This window comes from Ricinus communis, chromosome 8, assembly GCF_019578655.1.
Source record: "Ricinus communis isolate WT05 ecotype wild-type chromosome 8, ASM1957865v1, whole genome shotgun sequence".
In the NCBI taxonomy this organism is placed as follows: Eukaryota; Viridiplantae; Streptophyta; class Magnoliopsida; order Malpighiales; family Euphorbiaceae; genus Ricinus; species Ricinus communis.
This window is the reverse complement of record NC_063263.1, coordinates 17,591,137-17,605,194: the sequence shown is the minus strand read 5'-3', so window position 1 is coordinate 17,605,194 and position 14,058 is coordinate 17,591,137. Positions and strand designations below refer to the sequence as shown.

The window sequence follows — 14,058 nt, the reverse complement described above, 5'->3', positions numbered from 1 at the left end:
GAGCTTCATTTTAAGTTCAAATTTAGTTCGACTTCAGTTTGATGATATAATTTGATATAATAATATGTTGGAGCTCTATTCAGTTAGAGCAGAATAGATTATTTATACTATTATTAATATCTTAATATATTGCAGAGTTATTTGAGTTGAATGTTATAAAATTTGAGGTATTTTGATATTTTAAACTCTAACTCGATTCAATTTACACCAAAGCAATTTTAAATATTTTCTTGATTCGGTACCCCTATCAAAATAAGTAAATTCTCTTCTTTCATTGATTCATCTACTCATCAGAGAAGCCTTCTTCTTTTTTTTAAATAAATGGCTAATGTGCATCTTTCAATATAAAATTATTGTTTCCCGTAAAATAACTTAAAAATCTTGAATTGTCAAGATGATAAGAAGTCGGAAGACAAACATGAGAGTGGCTGTAGTTTAGTGGTAAGAATTCTACGTTGTGGCCGTAGAGACCTGGGCTCGAATCCCAGCAGCCACATTCTTTTTTCTTTCATATTGGTTTTAATTCTTATTTTTATTCTATAACTTTTATGCTCTATGGTTAATTTTTTGAGAGAGCACCCCTATATGCTGGGAACTTGCCATTCTCCTATTGGTAATCCCTTTTGTGCTTGCACAAGTGCAAGTTAATTTAGAGGCATGCTTTTAATACTAAAAATGTAGCTGTATATGTCCATGAAAAGTAATTCTGATGCTTCTGTTCTATATGCAATCCTACTCAAGTCAAGATGGTTTCATGACTGCGGGCGGCAGGATCTGACAGTTGATTTTTGGTGGGCTTCATCGCATCCCAGTCACATAAATTTATTGCACCACAAAATAGATGCTCCCTAAGAGTTAATATTTCTGTCTCTTTTGAATCATGAGTTGATATGTTTTCATACTGGTTGCAGGAGCAGGCATGGTAGGGGCACTGTCGATCCAAGGATGAATGTAAGAGTTTGTTTTACATCAACTTCATGCTCTAATTAATGTGCAAACATCAAACATGAGAGTATGAGTACGTATGGTACTTTGACAGATAATGAGATCGAAGAGCTTTTATGGGTTCAATTTCGACTTAAATTCCTTAGGAGATTGTATGATGATGAAGTTTGGCAAACTGATCCGCATTCAAATGCTGTACAGCTGCTTTTTACCTTACTTTACTACTATAGGGATGTGGCATTTGCAATATATTAATTTGGGTGATTTGATGAGTATTATCAGAGTATATTTCTCATAATACCTGGAATTATCTCAATTCATTCTAGTATATATGCTTGATCCATGATTTATCTATCTGATGCCACACTGTGACCAAAAGGGTTTGTAGCAGCCAGTGTCTACCCCAAACGGATTAGAATTCTCTTGTTAAGATGGTAGCTCTTGTTTAGATAATTTTAGATATCAACTTTATAATGGATGACTAATATTTGTTATCTAAAGAATAACTATCCAACGTTAGAAATTTAAAGGCAAAATGGATCACCGATCCCCTGAATTATTCGCATTTGTTGCATGAATCTTTGTACATTTAATTTGTTTTATTGAGCCATCAAACATATATTTTTCCTTTTATTAAAAACTTTTTCATAGAAATTTCGGCAATGACGTTTAAATTAATATTAAAAAGAAAACTTGTTCTATGTCATTTTACACATCGGTTTATATTTGGGTGGACCATAAAGCTAACCCCTTCTTTTTCAAATCATTTAGCTTCTTAAAGAAACCCTAGATCTTTGAATTCCTTTTTTTTTTTTTTTTGTTTCTTTATGATCTGTGAATATGATTTTTCCAGCTATAGCCCTCAGATTTGGCATCCTCGTCATCTCCCATACTATCACCTCCTGTAGTGGAGGTCCCTCCTGTATTTCCTACCAATTGCAGGGGAGAGCCAGACTAGGAACCAATAGCCTTCGAGTCATCACCATACTGATCTTGAGACATCTGCAAGTCTCCTCTTAAAGAATGGTTCGCATGGGCAGTTGTAGCTGATGGCATTTTTCGTGTATGCAACAAGTATTTCTGCAATAACAAAGAAGATCTTCTATCAATCTTCAATATTTCATAAGAATTTTAGAATGAGGCAAGAAACATGAGATTTTGCTTAAGCAATTTAAAAATGACCTTTCATTTGCAAGATATTGATCAAGTGAAGGTGTAAGTTACAAATGGAAAACTCACTTTCAAATGACTTTTTATTTCATCATTGGTGAAGCCTCGTTTGAAAGGGATCAAAAGTGGGGTTGGTTTCTTTTTTTGTTTTTGTTTTTAAAGGCATAGATTGATGTTGATTTGACTAAGTTTCCATTTTAGCGGCTGCTTTACTCAAATTGCACAAGAATTGATGTTGGGAATTAGGTTTTGAGTAATTAGGGATTAAAGGAGTAGCTTATGCGCTCCTCTCTCTCCTGCTCAACCTCATTTTCTAACTAGAAACACGACTAAGAGAGAGTGATATTCACTTTTGTAATTTTCATGGGTCTGTTTAGTTCAACTAATTAATTCAGCTCGTAGTTAATCGCTGATAAATTAAATCGTTTAGTAAAATTTTATTAGTGGTGACCGTTAAAAATATAATTATTGTTAAATTATTTTATTTTATTATATTATATTTAGTGATATAAATTAATAAAAATAACTTATAAAAATTTAAAAATTTATAATTAATTTTCTTTAGCTCAATTGTATTTATTATTAAAAATATTTAAAAAATTATTTTAAATAAAAATTTAAATTTAAATTATACTAATAAAATTTTTTAATTTTAAATACTATAATTTTAAATATTATAATTATTTAACTATTAAAAATAATTATAAAATATTAATTATTTATTTTAAAATATAAAAATTTAATTATATAAGATCAATTTAAAATAAATTATTATTAATAAGTGTTAATAAGAATTATAGTATCCAAATAAATAAAAAATTAAATCAATTATCAGCTGATAAAAAAAAATTTAAAATAGAGCGAATACCATCAGCTATCAGCTACCAATAACTAACTGTTAAGTGAAAAATAATTATCAATTGCATCAAATCTCAAAACCAGATATTTTATATGTAAAATTTTTTAATGAAGAATAAATAAATATTTAAGACATCAATAAAATAAAATAAACGTATACAGACTCAATGCAACAAACACTGATATCTTAGGAGCTTAAGAATGTATTTTTGCTAAATTTAAATTTAAAATTTTTAATAAAATATTAATTATTCAATTTAAAATAAAATATAAAAGAATTACAAACAAGTTGAACACGTTTGGTTCTAGATCTCCAGAAATCTGCTTTTATTTTCCAAACAACTTAAATTTTCTATGTAGCCCATAATTTAAAATTCTAATATGTATTGTACCTAAATTCATAAGCACATGCACAACTATTTAAAGGTTCCCATTATTGGATTTGGATAAGAACCTGTGTGATCTGCCGAATTTATTGGCATTGCAAATCTCAAAGGAGGGGAGAGGTAGCTTAAAAATCTGAAGTTTTATTCTTTTCATTTTTAAAACATAAAATATGTTATTTATTTATGATATTACGAATGAAAATTACTTTATGAATTCAACCTGACCCCTATAGATTAGATATTAATTAATCAATAGATCAATAATTTATTAATTTGGAAAAAGTATCATTCAATTTATTTATCCATTTTTTTTTAAATTTCTTGAAAGATAAAATAAGCGTGATGTTTATGATTCTATGAAGAAAATTAGGAAAAAAAGATATTTTATATTGTTTTTGTTTTGATTTACCCTTTTTCTAATAAGGAAAATAAGCTTTATATGTCAACAACAATAACAGTTGCCCTTTTTTAAGAGTAATTTGTAAAATACATATTACTCATAATTGTATAATGATTTTATTGGCGAGAATTAGGATAATAACACAACAGATTTTTTTTTTTCTTAAAAAGAAAAAACAGATAATAGATATTAAGTAGTTAAAATCGACACTAAATCCTAATCCAATCTGTATCAAATTTTGTATATCTGAGTATCAGAATTATCAGAGTCGGATAGAATTTCTGTTAGCTTTATACTTATCCACAGTAAATACTCTGTTTGCTATATCTATAAATACAGGGCTTCTGTTTTGCATCTACACATCAGAATATCATATCAAAATATATCAATTAAAAACAGAGTTTTCTCATTTAGTTACAAAGAAAATATGAAGATGGAGATTGATTTATCACCCAGATTGGCAAAGAAAGTGTATGGAGGAGATGGTGGATCGTACCATGCTTGGTGTCCTTCAGAACTAGCAATGCTACGTGAAGGTAATATTGGTGCAGCCAAACTTGCTCTTGAAAAGGATGGCTTTGCTCTTCCTCGATACTCTGATTCAGCTAAAGTGGCTTATGTTCTTCAAGGTAATATGATTTTTTATTTTCTAATATTTATCGTTTTGTTTTGTTTTGTTTATATGAGTAATTTTTATATATTTTGATGCATCACTTTGTTTTTGGTGTTTAATCTATATTGCTCATCTTTTATATTTTCATGATTTGGGTTTAGATATTTTATTTTTTTAAAATTCATGTTTTTTGTGTTAGGGTTTTCTTTATTCAATGAAATTGTTATATGGGTTTTCTTTATTCAATGATTTGTAATATGGGTTGTCTTTTGTGTTGAACGATTTCTTTTTTCTTTTGGAACATTTTTTTGTTATTTCTATTCTGTTCTGATGAGCTTTTGGGTTTTGGTGTCATATGGGTTTAATGGATTTTTTTTAATTATTTATTAGAAGATTAAAGCTCTGACTGAAAGCAAGTGAAATCAGGCATTCTAAATCACTTAAGCAATCACTTTATCTGAACTATATCATTGATCTTGTCAGGTAATGGTGTTGCTGGAATTGTCCTCCCTGAGAAGGAAGAGAAAGTGATTGCAATAAAAAAGGGTGATGCCGTAGCCCTTCCTTTTGGTGTTGTTACTTGGTGGTATAACAAGGAAGACACTGAATTGGTTGTTCTGTTCATGGGAGATACTGCAAAAGGACACAAGGCTGGTGAATTTACTGATTTCTTTTTGACTGGAACTAATGGTATTTTCACTGGTTTCTCTTCTGAATTTGTTGGCAGAGCTTGGGATCTGGATGAGAAAACTGTGGGTACCCTTGTTAATAACCAATCAGGCAAAGGTATTGTTAAGCTTGCTGCATCATTTAAGATGCCTGAACCCAAAAAGGAACACCGCAACGGTATGGTGTACAACTGTGAGGAAGCACCATTAGATGTTGACATTAAAAATGGTGGAAGGGTTGTGGTCTTGAACACCAAAAATCTACCTTTGGTTGCTGAGGTTGGCCTTGGTGCTGATCTTGTTAGATTGGATGGAGGTGCTATGTGCTCTCCTGGATTTTCTTGTGACTCTGCTCTGCAAGTTACTTATATTGTTAGGGGCAGTGGCCGTGTTCAGGTTGTTGGTGTTGATGGCCGCAGAGTCCTGGAAACTACTGTGAAGGCTGGTAATCTGTTCATTGTTCCAAGGTTTTATGTTGTTTCAAAGATTTGTGATCCTGATGGTATGGATTGGTTCTCTATCATCACTACTCCCAAGTAAGTTTATTTTCTTGATTTTATTTTTACAGAAATTTCTTTCCATTGAATTTAAATGGGTACTTATTTTCCTTGACTTGATTGCAGCCCTATTTTCACCCATTTGGCTGGTAGAACTTCTGTGTGGAAGGCATTATCACCTCAGGTGCTCGAGGCATCATTCAAGGTGTCTCCTGAAGTGGAGAAGCATTTTCGTTCAAAGAGAATGTCTGATGAGATTTTCTTCCCACCGCCAAACTGAGGAATCTCCACCCACCACCACCAGTTGAGGAACCACCACCAAACTTGAGGAAGTAGTAGCTAGCTAGGGTTACTTTTCATCTAGTCTCGTTTAGTTTTGTTTTTTTCTTTTCTTTTCCCAATAAAGAGCTATTAGAGGATCTCTAGAGAATCTAAAACTCTTCCATAATCTCCCTTCCACCTGTGGATATGGTCTTTTTCTTTTCTTTTTTTTTTTTTTTTAATTTCAATGAATATCGTGGTTTCTTTCTGCATTTTTCAGTTAATTAATTATATTTTCTTTAGTCTGTTTCATTATTCACATTGTTTTATAACTGTTATTTGATTTCTCAATGATTATCTTTCCGTTATTTTAAAATAAAATTTGGTCTAATTATAAAAAAATTATTAACTTATATAAATTAAGATCTATCCTACAATATCATGGACTTTTTTTAAAGAATGAAATAAAGGTTTTCAGATTTTTCAATTTCATCAATATAGCCTAAATTATAACATTAATAACAACTTTCCTATCTAATTCAGTGACTTAGAATATAAATCTTATTTAGAAAAATAATAACAAGTGCCATTATTCTCAGGCTAAAATAATTAAACCCATTTGGGAAAATATTTAAATTTCACAATTTTTAATTACCCATAAAAATATAACTTTGACTTTCTTCTTTTCGGTGAAAGATAAAAGATAAGATGACATTGATAACGAATTTTTGAAAAATCATAATCTTTTTATCTATTTAAGCCAATGATACTGTAATTTGAAAAAAAGAAAATTTGTGCTTTTTGTAAATTCTGATTCCTAATTTTTTTTTAATTAATGTGGCAATTTGTACCTCTGTGGTTAGCTTGTAAATTCGATTCCTATTAAACCCAAAATCTTTTCTTCAACATCAGACAAGTGGAACTCCAATTCCATCAAAAGGTAGATTCTCAGAAGCAATAAAAAAGATATTATCTTTTGTTTCCTAATCCCCAAAAAAGCTTGGATTGGTCCTTGAAGTTTGCAATCATATTCCAATCTTATCCATCTTCCTCTCCAGATCTAATACTCATTACCTACTTTCTTTTCCTGTCGAATCCTTTTTCCATGGCTATTTCGTTTCCCTGTAACCATCTGGTGATAAAAGTCGATTCCAATGATCATTTGGACTCTAATGTACAGTCCTTATAATGCCTATAAATAAAGTCCCAAATCCTACATTAACATCACAAATATCTTAAGCAATCATATTACTAATATTTACTTCGTTCTTTTCTGTTGATTCATTAAATTTTTAATTTCTTGAAAAGAAAAGATGGAGCTTGATCTTTCTCCGAAGTTGGCTAACAAGGTTTATGGTGGCAACGGTGGTTCCTACTTTGCATGGTCACCGTCTCAGCTTCCTATGCTTCGTGAAGGAAATATTGGTGCAGCCAAACTTTCTCTTGTCAAGAATGGCTTTGCCCTTCCTCGCTACTCTGATTCCTCTAAGGTTGCTTATGTTCTGCAAGGTAAATACCCTTTTGAATTTTGATACCTAAAAAGTTGTTAATGAATGTTCAAGTTCTGATATATTTGTATACTATGAATTCTGGGTTCTAGTTTGATATGTTATTTTGATTTTAATCTTCTTCTTTTTCTTTTTTCAGTTTCTTTCAATAGAATACTAGTTCTGATAATATGTTTTAGATATTCTTTTCAGGATTATTGATCTTATTCTTGATTTGTGTATAGGTAGTGGTGTAGCTGGAATTGTCCTACCAGAAGCAGAGGAGAAAGTAATTGCAATCAAGAAAGGTGATGCAATTGCTTTACCATTTGGTGTTGTTACATGGTGGTACAACAAAAAGGATCCTGAACTTACAGTCCTCTTCTTGGGTGATACTTCAAAAGCCCACAGATCTGGCGAATTCACTGATTTTTTCCTTACTGGTTCTAATGGAATCTTTACTGGCTTTTCCACTGAATTTGTTAGCCGTGCATGGGATTTAGAAGAGAACACTGTCAAATCCCTGGTACAAAACCAATCTAGTAATGGAATTGTCAAGCTTGAAGACAATTTCAAGATGCCCGAACCCAAAAAAGAACACAGACAAGGCATGGCACTGAACTGCGAGGAAGCGCCTCTTGATGTTGATATTAAGAATGGCGGTAGAGTTGTAGTCGCGAATACAAAGAATCTTCCTTTAGTTGGTGAAGTTGGACTTGGTGCTGATTTGGTTAGACTAGACGGAAGTGCAATGTGCTCTCCTGGTTTTTCCTGTGACTCTGCTCTTCAAGTCACATACATCGTTAGAGGCAGTGGGCGTGTTCAGGTTGTGGGTGTCGATGGTCGTAGAGTCCTGGAAACTACTGTAAGTTCAGGCTGTCTGTTCATTATTCCAAGGTTTTTCGTTGTCTCGAAGATTGCTGATCCACAAGGGATGGAATGGTTCTCCATCATCACTACCCCGAATCCAATTTTCACACATTTGGCAGGAAAGACTTCAGTGTGGAAAGCACTGTCTCCACAAGTTCTTGAGGCATCATTCAATGTGGATTCTCAATTGGAAAAGCTTTTCCGCTCAAAGAGGATCAATGATGCAATCTTTTTCCCTCCTTCAAACTAATAAAAAACAGTGTAATGTTTCAATTGAGTGAAGCTCAATTAGTACCAAGTCCTTTCCAGGATTATGAAGTATTTAATTTAATTTGAGTCGTTTTAATCAATAAATAAAAGAAAATAAATTAAATATATCCTATAATTTATGTCATTACTCTGCTTCAGTTATTTATTATTGTTATTATTCAACTCTATTTTGATCTTTTGTCAAAAAAAGAAAAAGAAAAAAGAAAACTCTATTTGATATTCACGGTCTTTTACAATTAATGATTATAATTATTTTTACAAAATAATAATATACATATAAATAAAAATAACTCATAAAAATAAAAATATTCTTATAATAATTTAATTATAAGTTAAAATAAAATATGAATACATAAGATAAAATTTTTATTCCACTAAATAAATAAAGTAATTGGACAGTGACACAATCAAATTGCTAGTAATAAAAAAGAAAAGAGAATGTATTATTAAATTATTAGATTTTTTTGTTTTAATTTTTAAATTTTTTATTTTATTTATCAAGGGTTGATAAAATAAATAACTTTCATAATTTATATAAAAAATAATAAACATAAACATATAATAACTCAATGCAATTAAAATAGATTTTTTTTAGAATTTAATAAAATAAAAATGAAAAGAATTGAGAGATTTAATAATGAATTTTGGCACAAATAAATACAACCGAAACAATAAATCTAAAGTCAATAATAACAACAAATTGAATAAAAATGGCGCCACTGAAATCTCTAGAGAAAAGCTACTCCATTCTCGACTCCAATTTCCAGTCCTTTTGTGCTTCTCACGCCATCTTTACTGGTCAGTCAGTTGCTAATTTTTAGGTTTTAATTGGTATTTGAGATTTTTTTCATCCTTTAATTACTAATATATGTGATTGTTTAATCTATAGTCGAAGACTTCCTAATACAAGACCTTGATGCGTTGGCTACGTTAGCAGAGCAAGAACCCACCTCCCAGAGATTGAAGGAGGTAGCTTTCTCCTTCATCCTTTTTTACAAATTTTATTTATTTTTTATATATAAAGAGATTTCATGCTTTTCTAGTGACTACATAAACATATACTAATTGATATATATCTTTTGCAAGAGTTCAATAGAATTGAAATTTTGCAGCAAAATCATGCTATGATCTCATTTCTTTCAAAATAAAGCTTTGCCTGAAAGAATTAAATTGTAGCAACTATGATCTTGACTATCTAAATTAGAAATTCAGTTCAATTGAATTCTTGAATTTGTACCTGCTTAAAATACAACCTTTTAATCATTCGTTGTTTTGCGTAATCAGGGCATCAATCAAATCCTTTCTATTATAGATAAGCAGCAACACCAGCCGTGGTTAAATGGTTTCCAGTTGTTGAAAGATGCTTTACAAAACAAACATGTTTTATCCACCGGATTTGATGGGTAATTTCTCCATTAAGTATCTTACCTAATTTGCTAATACTTTGTCGGCTTCTGCAATTAAAAGAAAAAGATGTAATGTTTTTAGGATGGGTTTGTGTATGATTCTGTTGTGTATATATCAGGATTGATTCACTTCTTGGAGGTGGTGTGAGGGAAGGACAATTGACAGAATTGGTTGGGTCCTCTTCATCTGGTAAAACACAAGTAAGAATTTATAGTTGACTGAATTGATGTTCTCAATGATTTTGATTTGAATTATTGACACTGTTAAACCTCTTCTTAATCAATGTATACTAGAATACTTTTGAAAATCACTTTTAAATTCAAACACTATGGTATGAAATTCTTGGTTACATAAAGGTTTGCCTACAAGTAGCTGCAAATGTTGCGAAACAACATATGGGTAGAGTTATTTTCGTAGATACAGGTAACTCTTTTTCGCCACGTCGGATTGAGCAGTTTGTTGGTCGGATCTCTGGTTCTGCACTTAACCAGGTTATACTTCAAAAAAACAAAAAAAGAATTATTAGTTTTATTGTTTTCATTTATTGTCAGTTAAATAACCTATCCTCTTTTTTCCTTGTTGATTCTTGTTGTTCTCCTAAAACAACATTGTTCAGACGGTGATGAGCAACATACTATGCCACTCTGTGTTTGACATCTTTTCAATGTTTGATGTGCTACATCAGCTAGAAATCAGTTTGAGATCCCAGGTATCCCATTAAAAATCAACACTCTTTCTGGTGACATTTGTTTGACATTTTACTTCCATGCCATTTTAGCAATTATTGCTGTTTAGGGGCACAGCGGAGATTTTAAGGTGCAATCGCTAATTGTTGATTCAATCTCATCACTAATTACCCCAATCCTTGGAGGCGGTGGCTCACAGGGTATACAATCTTGTATATGCGTTAAAGTTTCTTTGGTATGTTGGATTATGATGATGTTCGCTACACAGTTTTTCCTTCCTCGTAGAGAGAAGGAAGAAGAAGATATTGTTACTGAATTAAGAAAGCTCATAAGAAAACTTTATCTGGATATGATATTGATAGTGCTATACCTGTGAAATTTTATTATGTGCTATTGGGAGAGAATTTCTGTTGAAGTTATGGAGTCTTATGATGTTTGTAGATGACAGAAAATACTCAATGCCTTTGTCTTCAATGAATTACAGTTGTTAATTGAATCAGTCTATACAGTTTGGTTCTGGTTGATCTCATACTTGAAATTAGATGCTAATTGTTTCCCATTCTATGAAAAGTGAAAGAATTGTGCCAAAAGAGCTGCACTTGTGCTTTAGCTGAATTCATAATGGGGTGGGTGGAGCTTGGGCTCAATTCATAGTGGACTAGGTCTTGACTTCATGCTTTATCTATAAAGGAGAAGAAAAAAAAAAGAGTACGGAGTTTGAAATTTGATGCAAATGTGATATTTGAATGGTCTCCTCCAAAAAAACCAAAGAATAGGTTCAAGAAGTACATCAGTGCATATGTGATTGCATTTGTATTATTTGCATTTCTATAATACCATCAAAAAATGATTTCATTATTGCTAGATTAACTATTGTTTGTTATGTTTTCTGAACAATTTAGCTGTGAATCATTTCACAATTATATTAGGATAGTCATGCAACCTTATTATGTACTATCTAGTTCTAATATCTAGAGCTTCTGGTTTCTTCATTTTACTTGGAAAGCATAATTACTTTATTTTTTAGTGCCTACATATTTCTAGGGAAAGATGGTTTTTTTTTTTTCTTCTTTCCTTTGAAATTTCTCGTATGTAACAAGCTTCTTTATTGAAAATTATAGTTTTGTGCTTTTTGGACTAATACAGGACATGCTCTCATGACATCTGCTGGCATTTTGCTGAAGAAGTTAGCACATGAGCATAATATTGCAGTACTGGTAAGTTTTTCTCTTAAATTGCAAGATAAGTTGAAGTCTGCAATTTTTTTTTTTTCTTCTTAGGTGATCATTCTATTCATCTGTTGAAAAAGCTTTATTCTCCATGGAATGCTAATAACGTAATCAATGATATTAGACTGCTGACGAGTTGTTTTTACTTCTCGTATCCATTATAGTTTTATGTTCATAAAATTGATTTGCTACTGGCAAGCATTTATCTGGTTACTAATGATTGCCTTCCTTGATACCTTGTCAAATGTTTGTTGAAGGTGACTAATCATATGGTGGCCGGAGAAGGAGGAAACTTTAAACCAGCCCTTGGAGAGAGTTGGAAGAGCATTCCTCATGTGAGGCTTCTGCTCTCCCGTGATCAGGGAAAGAATGTTTGCAACGTTACTATACTGAAGCACCCTTCCCAAGTAAGTTCTTTCTGAACTAGCTTTTCAGTCTATGGTTTACATTGAGTCATTGACTAAAAGTTGCAGCCTTTGATTTCTTTTTCTCATTTCCATGTTAAATTTCTGGATGCAAAATTACAAAATTGATATTCTCTTTCAGGCTTCTGGTAAGGCAGCAAGATTTACAGTCGATGACTAATTACACTAATGATTTGTGACTTAGTAGTATAGAAGAAGGGAATTAGAAATAATGCAATGTATTTATGATGAAACTGAGTCCAAGAGAGTCTAGGATGACTGCACATGTAAAAAAACCTTTTCCTTGCTATAATATTGAACATATTAGAGATAGCGTTGATGTCCTTTCATCTCAACCTTATTTTAAATTTCTTATTTCTTTCCAGGAAACTATCATGAATTTTAATGAAGAAGATTCTTAACTCTACAATATTGCTTTTTATTTTTATTTTTATTTTTTTTTAAAACAAAACAATGTTTAGAAATATTTTAGATACAAATTTGCAAGAAAAGAATATTGTGAGCTTTGAGAACAACTGCAAGACTTAATATCACCAACTAAACTCCAAATCAGAATACAAAACCAAACAAAAAAAAACTATACTCTGCCTGTCACTAGGGAAAACTCTACAAAATAAGAGCCCCTTCAACACTAACAAAACCTAAGAAAATAAACTAAGCACTAACATTTTGTAACTCATTGTATAGCATTTCTTAATTTTATTTCAAATTTCATGTATGTTTTCTTATAATTTTTTGTGATTTAATTTATTCATTTTATTATACTACTAAGTTAAAAAGAATTACTACACAATTGAAATTATATAAAATTAATTACCTCTAAAATCAGTTAAACTTATATGTTATCCAGAAAAAATAAATTACTAGTGGATTGTTTATGTGCTAAAAATGTTACACTCATTTTATTTTAGTTTGATTAATATATAATCTGTAAATCTTAGTCATAGTAAATTAAGTACCATATGTTGATCATTTTATCAGTATATATTTTTAAGTTTAAATTTTATTTATTTCTACCTTTCTCAATTTTCATAAATTAATTAATTAGTGACAAATTTCAATAAAATTGTTATATTGAATTTCAGTAGACAATAATATTTATATCTTTGAATTTGAATCAGGTAGTATCAAGAATATACTATTTAAGATATTTTATACTAGATTTATTTCGTTGAATACTTTTATAGATTAAAATTTTAAAATATTTAAGTTGAATATACTGTTCGGGTTAGATTGACAACTGGATGAATCGAGTTAGAAATTTTATAAATATTAGAGTGCCCAACTCGCATTACCTGATAAATGAGACTTGTTTTGGTATTTATAGGCATTAGCTCAATGGGAAAAAGCCAGTTATGGAGAATAGTCTCCTGTTAAAACAGAGTGAAGTACATTCTTCTATTCCTTTTAAAATTTTGGGTTAGACCCTGTCTCTGCATGATTTCGTAGGCATTTCCACAATATATTTATAATTTGACATTTTGTTCTTTTGTTTATAATAAATACTTATCCGCTACTAATAGAGGACTATTACAAATATAACTTATCACGATGAACTTGAATATAAAAAGATTTCAATCCTCCATTATGTATTATCTATATATAAATATTTAATAAAATATTAGCTTAAGTTGAGTTCAACCTAGTTGAATTTTAAACCCTTAACATTTTGCCTTGTTTGAGTCAATAAAGAGGTCGAATATAAAATTCTCAACTCTAATAAAGAGTGAAGCTATCAATAAACGGGTTGGAGTCTGCATCACCTCCTTTAGATGAAGAATGTAAACTCTTTTGTTTATTTTCCGATTAAGTTAAAGATAGGTTATATCTACTTTCACTTTTGAAGAATTGATCTCTTTTTTTATTTTTTCCGTTTCCTTTCAAAC

The 14,058-nt window shown here is 30.8% G+C and overlaps 3 protein-coding genes and 1 non-coding gene across 5 annotated transcripts; all 4 read left to right on the top strand.

The window, feature by feature from the left end:
• The first annotated feature begins 424 nt into the window (after positions 1–424).
• TRNAH-GUG lies at positions 425–496 on the top strand. The gene has a single exon. It is a non-coding gene; the product is annotated as a tRNA-His (tRNA).
• A 3,513-nt stretch (positions 497–4,009) lies between these two features.
• Positions 4,010–6,100, top strand: LOC8286104 (glutelin type-D 1). Its single transcript, XM_002531060.4, has 3 exons — positions 4,010–4,388; positions 4,856–5,576; positions 5,664–6,100. The coding sequence occupies exons 1-3, from the start codon at positions 4,187–4,189 to the stop codon at positions 5,815–5,817; spliced, it is 1,077 nt and encodes a 358-aa protein (XP_002531106.1). The 5' UTR covers positions 4,010–4,186; the 3' UTR covers positions 5,818–6,100.
• A 594-nt stretch (positions 6,101–6,694) lies between these two features.
• Positions 6,695–8,530, top strand: LOC8286103 (12S seed storage globulin 1). The gene is made up of 2 exons (XM_002531059.4): positions 6,695–7,307; positions 7,531–8,530. The coding sequence occupies exons 1-2, from the start codon at positions 7,112–7,114 to the stop codon at positions 8,403–8,405; spliced, it is 1,071 nt and encodes a 356-aa protein (XP_002531105.1). The 5' UTR covers positions 6,695–7,111; the 3' UTR covers positions 8,406–8,530.
• Positions 8,531–9,089: 559 nt separating this feature from the next.
• On the top strand, positions 9,090–12,484 carry LOC8286102 (DNA repair protein RAD51 homolog 4). Of its 2 annotated transcripts, none has more exons than XM_002531058.4 (10): positions 9,090–9,223; positions 9,315–9,394; positions 9,710–9,828; positions 9,951–10,032; positions 10,189–10,323; positions 10,449–10,541; positions 10,628–10,718; positions 11,665–11,735; positions 12,005–12,154; positions 12,294–12,484. In XM_002531058.4, the coding sequence occupies exons 1-10, from the start codon at positions 9,136–9,138 to the stop codon at positions 12,330–12,332; spliced, it is 948 nt and encodes a 315-aa protein (XP_002531104.1). In that variant the 5' UTR covers positions 9,090–9,135; the 3' UTR covers positions 12,333–12,484. The 2 variants fall into 2 exon arrangements, with proteins under 2 accessions (XP_002531104.1, XP_015582045.1); XM_015726559.3 differs by having other exon boundaries at positions 10,437–10,541.
• Positions 12,485–14,058: the final 1,574 nt, after the last annotated feature.